Below are 5,695 nucleotides of genomic sequence, written 5' to 3' on the forward strand. Positions count from 1 at the left end.
AGCAATTAAATTACTTGACCTGCCACTCACAACTATATAGTCTTGCATACAAGCATTCCAATTTATGGGCAAAGAGCAGGTGTACCATTCTCTTTTTCGAGGGCACCTGTGTCTTGCTTCTGCGTATTTGGCATGCAATGTGGCAGCACTTACATGGATAGAAAGCAACTCCAGGCCCAGTTTGCATTTGCAGGGAATATTTCCTTTTATGAGGCGAACAACAGGTAGTTTTATAGGGCACTGTTTCTGCAGTGAAATTGGAACAAAGGGGCCCAGCCTTATTAATCTAGCACTAGGAACCATTCCTTCATGGGCGATTTTCAGTTCTGATGCTGGAGATGTTGCATTCCAAGAATTTTGCTTTGTGCACCAGACAAAATATTTGGCAGTCTTAAGCATAGTGACTGTGAGGACAATGCCTGTAAACGTTTTTCATTGGAGCTCTGTGCTGACCGACTGCAAATGAGGTAGAGGTTACACTGCTTTTTAAATACAGCCTCCCAACTTTAGCCAATATCATTAGAATAAAGTTGGCCAAGTTCAAAACTATGCATGTACAGGATGCATTTACATCGTACTGCCAGTGAAGACTGCTTTGTTATTTGTTGAAAGTAAAGTGGCTGTCTTTCTCCTACTGTTTCTTTTTTTCTGCTCTTGAACATTGATACTGCAAGGCCAAGCTAGCAACAACTAAAATTAGGCGCAGGGCCCGTCCCTTGTCAGAAAAAAAAATCACGTGTTCGCAGTTAAGCCCAACATTCAAAGGCGCTTTGTTGTTTGTTGAAGATGCGGAGAGCTATCGGGTGCGTTGGCAAGTCCCCAGCTCTCATGGAAAACAGTAGCCGTGATGCAACTAGTATTCGCAGTCCAGTTTTATGGCTCTTTTTGAATGGCTCATACTTTCGAGCTTTCGGTGCGTATCAACGTGCATAAATGAACTACTCAATCTGAGAAATAAATGCAAAGGCCAGCCGTACACTTGCAAGCGCGGTGCTTTCATGTGAACTGCACCCTGTCACCGTGTCCACACCTCCCAACCCCGGCGCCTCAGGTAAGATAACAAAATCGCAATTACGCATTTTGAGAATTAATGCAGGAACGTTTATAAAGCGCTGCTTCAATAAAATTGCGCGCGCGGTTAATCAGTTAAATTCTTCGTTTTTTTTTCCTTACCCGTCGCTTCGCGGAAGCGGCATCGCGTCCGTCATCCACCCGACGAGTCCAAAATGGCGATCAGTGAAGGTGCGTCATCAATGCGATGAGTCCCCGTGCGGCATCCTCACTGCATCGGGTCAAACTGAAATCTATTCCTGCCACCAAGAACTCTCGGCGACTCTAAGGAAACGGAAGGAGCCATCCAAGCGCATCGAACAGCGGACGCCAAGCATATTAGACTGCCCCCTGAGAAACCCGGTAACAGCACTTCTTCCATCACTTATTTCCCACCCTGCGCTGTATTGAAACGAAGCAACTGCGTAGACAGCGTCACAGTCGCGCGCAGCAGTTCATTTTGATTTCGCCGTTCAGCAAAAAAAGAATAGGAGCGGGTGATCTGTTGTCTGCATTCGTTCGTCCGTCCGATTTCGATTTGAAGGATTGTTGTCTGGAGAAGATGGCCACCATCTCGCAAACAAAAGTTCACACCGCGGAAGGCTCGGACTGTGTGCTAGGCTCGGATCCGGAGGCTACCGGCAACCGCGTCGTGCTGAAGCTGAGGAAGCCGATCAAGAACCGTGGCCACGTCGCCTGGCATGAGGGCACCGTTGACAACGAGCACCTGAACCGGCGCAAGTCAAAGTGCTGCTGCGTATACGTCAAGCCGCACAAATTCGGCGAGAGCTCGTCCGACAGCGAGGACGACGAATGCGAGCACTGCAGCGGCCACATCGAACGTAGACGGAAGAAATTGGCGCCCTCCGGCACCGCGACTGCAGTCGAGGACTCGGCGACGGGTGCTGAGTCGACGAGCACCGAAAGCGAGGCTAGCGCTCCTCCGCGCTCTGCTTCTAGGCGTCGTGTCGCGTGGGCCGCGGACACGGTGGACAACGAGAACATGAACAAGCGCAAGTCCAAGTGCTGCTGCATCTTCGAGAAGCAGCGAGAGTTCGGCGAGAGCTCGTCGGACAGCGAGACGGACGACTGCCCCAACTGCCGCGGACACAAGGAGAAGTCCAAGAGCGCGAACAACCCCACCGATCCCGTGCTAGGCAGCCCGTTCATGGTGCACGGCGACACCTCGTGAACTGCCTCCCCGTTCTACGGCGCTGTGCCCCTCACCGTGTCAGCCAAGTTTGCGTTCTGGGCTCAAAAATCTGGGGACGTTTTATCCGAAGACATTTCTGGGATCTTCTCGTGGCATCGAGCAGTGAATAAAATAGGGCGAGTGCATGTACGCAAGGTCTTGATGGAAGGCTGCAGAGCCCCGGCAATGGAAAAGAGTTGTCAGGCGGCGAAGTGACAGGGTTCGGGGGCTTTTTGACGAGGCACTAGTGCTCCTGGAAAATTTTTTCAGGGTTATGCTGAGTAAGTGACCCGCCCATCACCTGCTTGACTACGTAAATTGAGATGAGTGCAGGTTTTTCCAGATGATCCCATAGTTTTACAAGTCTTCTACTTTGAGTGTGTGGCTAGACAACTTCGACTCCTGGTTCGAGGGCAATGTATGCATTCTTCATTCTTGGGATCCTTTTGTATTTCATGTCATGCTTTTGAGACCCATGATGTTTGTGATTGCAGTGCAGGTTTGCATAGTTGTTTTATGAACTCTTGCAAGTGCCCAGAGTCTGTGATAGTTGTGTTGGCAGGTTTGTTTTTATTTATTAAGTAGTGCTTGTCAGTAGACTCAATTGCACTCAAAAACCTGCTGTCACTGCCTTGCGTTGCGATCGTGATGGGCTGTGTTTGCTGAAAAGAAAAAAAAATTCTGCTGCATCAACCACCTGTGCTGCATGAAACTTGTTGCCAATAAAGGAAAATTGAAATAAAAGTCCCCGAGATTGTTTCTACTCTCTGCACACAGTAAATAACTGTTGCAGAATGATATGGCTGAGTATAAATTTGATGTTGCCACAGAACACGGTTGGACAGTCTTGGATTGCCACTGTTACTTTGTTCTTGCAGCTGCTTTGCTTTTTTAACTGACTGGTCGCAGCATTTATAATAGGGGATAGGCTGAAGTTAATTCATGATGTTAAACCAGATTGGTAGAGTCCTATGGAGAAGCACCATTTTTAGTATAACATGTGTCGTAGAAAAGTGGCAGCCGACAGTTGTGTTTATAGCAGCGTAATTAACTGTGTACACAGCTAAAACACTTCAAATTTTTTCCTCACTTTCCATGATATAACAAAATGTCTGCGAAGGGAATTACGGCTCTGAGCTAGCCTGGTTATGGCGAAAATGATGATAGTCGCCCTTGTGTTTGTCGATTTGCAGAACAATGGAGGAGGAACGCCTTGAAACGGAAAACCGGCGCTTGGCTGAGCATCTGTCCAGTCAGGTTTCTCACCTCAAGAGTGTAAGAGAGCAAAACTTAGTTGATCTTTCCTTTTAATTAAAACCATATGAGCCCTTTTGCTGTTGTTATTCTCAGGTATATAACTTGCTATGGCACACTATCACTTTTTGCAAGAACAAAGCGTTAGAAACTATTGTCAACTCAGCCGTGTGACCTCATGAATCATGGTGTCAACTATAATGCCAGTTTATTGCCTGTACCTCTTGTCCAGCACATAACTGCCTCTAGCATAGTTCACAATACATCTGTAGTTTTTTGTTGATCATTTTATCAGTGTGTTACAAACACACCTTACTAGTCTTTTTCAAATTTTTGTGCAGAACAACAAAGTTGTGCCCTCTTGTTGGGCATACTGTGTGGCAGTTTAGTGATTAACTGTTTCCCTGCCTACTTCAATTTCTCAGCTTAATTGCTACAACTGCTTCCATGTGTTTGTTCCCAGCTTGCCTACGACATTGAAGTGGAGACCAAAGAGCATAACCGCCTGCTTGGAGGACTAGTGAGTCAAAGATTCAAGCTCTCTTGTATTTTTGCGGGCATTAACCGGTATATGGGCGCTCTTTCTCGATATCGGCTCGTAATGATGACACTGACATATAGTGCAGAGCCAGTATGCTGCAGAGTGAAAGAAACAAAATATACCCATAGCTGCTGCATGTCGGAGATGGTACTTGCGTGCAAGTGTAACCACTTCAACGTTCAGTGCACAGGCCACACAGTTAAGGGCACTCATATACTTTGAAGCCAGTAGCTGCTTTCAGATTTCACAACTTCACTTTCCTTGCTCCAAAAAGCACAACTTGCTCATTCCAGACAACTTTTACAGAAGCTGCATCATTTCATAGTGGTAAAACATTTACTTTAAGCGTTTCATTGCATTACATAAGTGCTTTAATATGATCCTGTTTTATTGCTACATTGAAGACAAAACATTTGTTCGTTCCACTGTGTGTTCTGCGCCCAGGGATGGGACTTTGATGGATCTCAAGGCATCCTCTCGGGCAGCATGGGCCGTGTGAACAAGATGCTGAAGTCCAACAAGTCGAATCGCCGCCTCATGTGCTACGTGATCCTTGGAGTAGTCGTGCTAGTGTTGTTGGGGTACACACTTGCCAGCCGGGCTACGCATCACTGATCTTGTGCTGGCAAAGTCCTGGTCCTGGACAGATGTGCAAAATTTGCACCTTTAAAGCAGGGTGCCTTTTCTCGAAACCAGTAGGCATCTGCACAAGTCACTGGTCTAAAATTCAAGCTTACCCTTCCAATGTTGCTACCTCTTATACCATTACACGTGCACACACTGGCACCTTGGAGTCGTGATAATGGTATGCAGAAGCAACACATTCTAAAAAGTCCTAGTTTACAGTTGCTTACTTTACCTTGTTGAAATACCAGAGGCCTGATTGTTTTCATTGTGCATAAAGCATATTAAGTTAAGCAGTAAAATTGAATCTGAAAATTGATGTCCAGATGTGCTTATTGCATTTGATGATCTGTACAGAAAAAAATTTGTGCCACCCCAGTTGAGGAACAATCTCAGTCTGCCAGGTCTGCAATAAAAGGCTCAATAAAATCCAGAAAAAAAGAAATTTCATCAGCTGAAGCACAAAGTCTACCAGTGAAGTTCCAGGCATATTTCAGACCTGTGAAATATGCCTTATTTCTTGATAACTGTTTTTAGTGTGTATAGAAGGGACTGCCATGGTGACACAGTGGTTATGGTGCTCGACTACTGATCCAAAAGACGGCGGTTCGATCCTGGCTGTGGCAGTTGCATTTCAGTAGAGGCAGAGGCCTTTGTATTGTGCAATATCAGTGCACGTTAAAACAGGTGCCACCGCCATCTGGAAGACTTTAAGTAATGAGCATTAGCTGTTTCGTTTACTAGAATTGACATGAATGAGATTAAAGTGAGGTACACCAATGGAAATACGAATTTGGCATCTTTGATTTGTAAGTGACGTTGCCAATCAATCACCAACTGGATATATCAGACATCAACAATTCAATATACTTATGATGCCACGAATTAGTCGCCAATTAGGTTGCTATATCGGTTTACTGTGGGAGCCGCCATCATGAATTTCTCGGACTTAGAAAATTTCACGCCGAAGGGAGGTGGCAGCAGATCTCTAAGAAATCAAGAAACGTGATGAGTAAGCTAATTTTTTTAAAAAC

At 45.8% G+C, this 5,695-nt stretch overlaps 2 protein-coding genes across 2 annotated transcripts; both read left to right on the forward strand.

Moving 5' to 3' along the window:
* Nucleotides 1-1,210: 1,210 nt before the first annotated feature.
* Nucleotides 1,211-5,106, forward strand: LOC144111077 (BET1-like protein). The gene is made up of 4 exons (XM_077644214.1): nt 1,211-1,413; nt 3,436-3,517; nt 3,960-4,016; nt 4,482-5,106. Exons 2-4 carry the CDS (start codon nt 3,440-3,442, stop codon nt 4,650-4,652), a joined length of 306 nt encoding a protein of 101 aa, XP_077500340.1. The 5' UTR covers nt 1,211-1,413; nt 3,436-3,439; the 3' UTR covers nt 4,653-5,106.
* Nucleotides 1,412-2,972, forward strand: LOC144111076 (uncharacterized). The gene has a single exon (XM_077644213.1). The coding sequence runs from the start codon at nt 1,613-1,615 to the stop codon at nt 2,240-2,242; it is 630 nt and encodes a 209-aa protein (XP_077500339.1). The 5' UTR covers nt 1,412-1,612; the 3' UTR covers nt 2,243-2,972.
* Nucleotides 5,107-5,695: the final 589 nt, after the last annotated feature.

The sequence above is a fragment of the Amblyomma americanum genome, chromosome 11 (genome assembly GCF_052857255.1).
Source record: "Amblyomma americanum isolate KBUSLIRL-KWMA chromosome 11, ASM5285725v1, whole genome shotgun sequence".
NCBI classification, from domain to species: domain Eukaryota; kingdom Metazoa; phylum Arthropoda; class Arachnida; order Ixodida; family Ixodidae; genus Amblyomma; species Amblyomma americanum.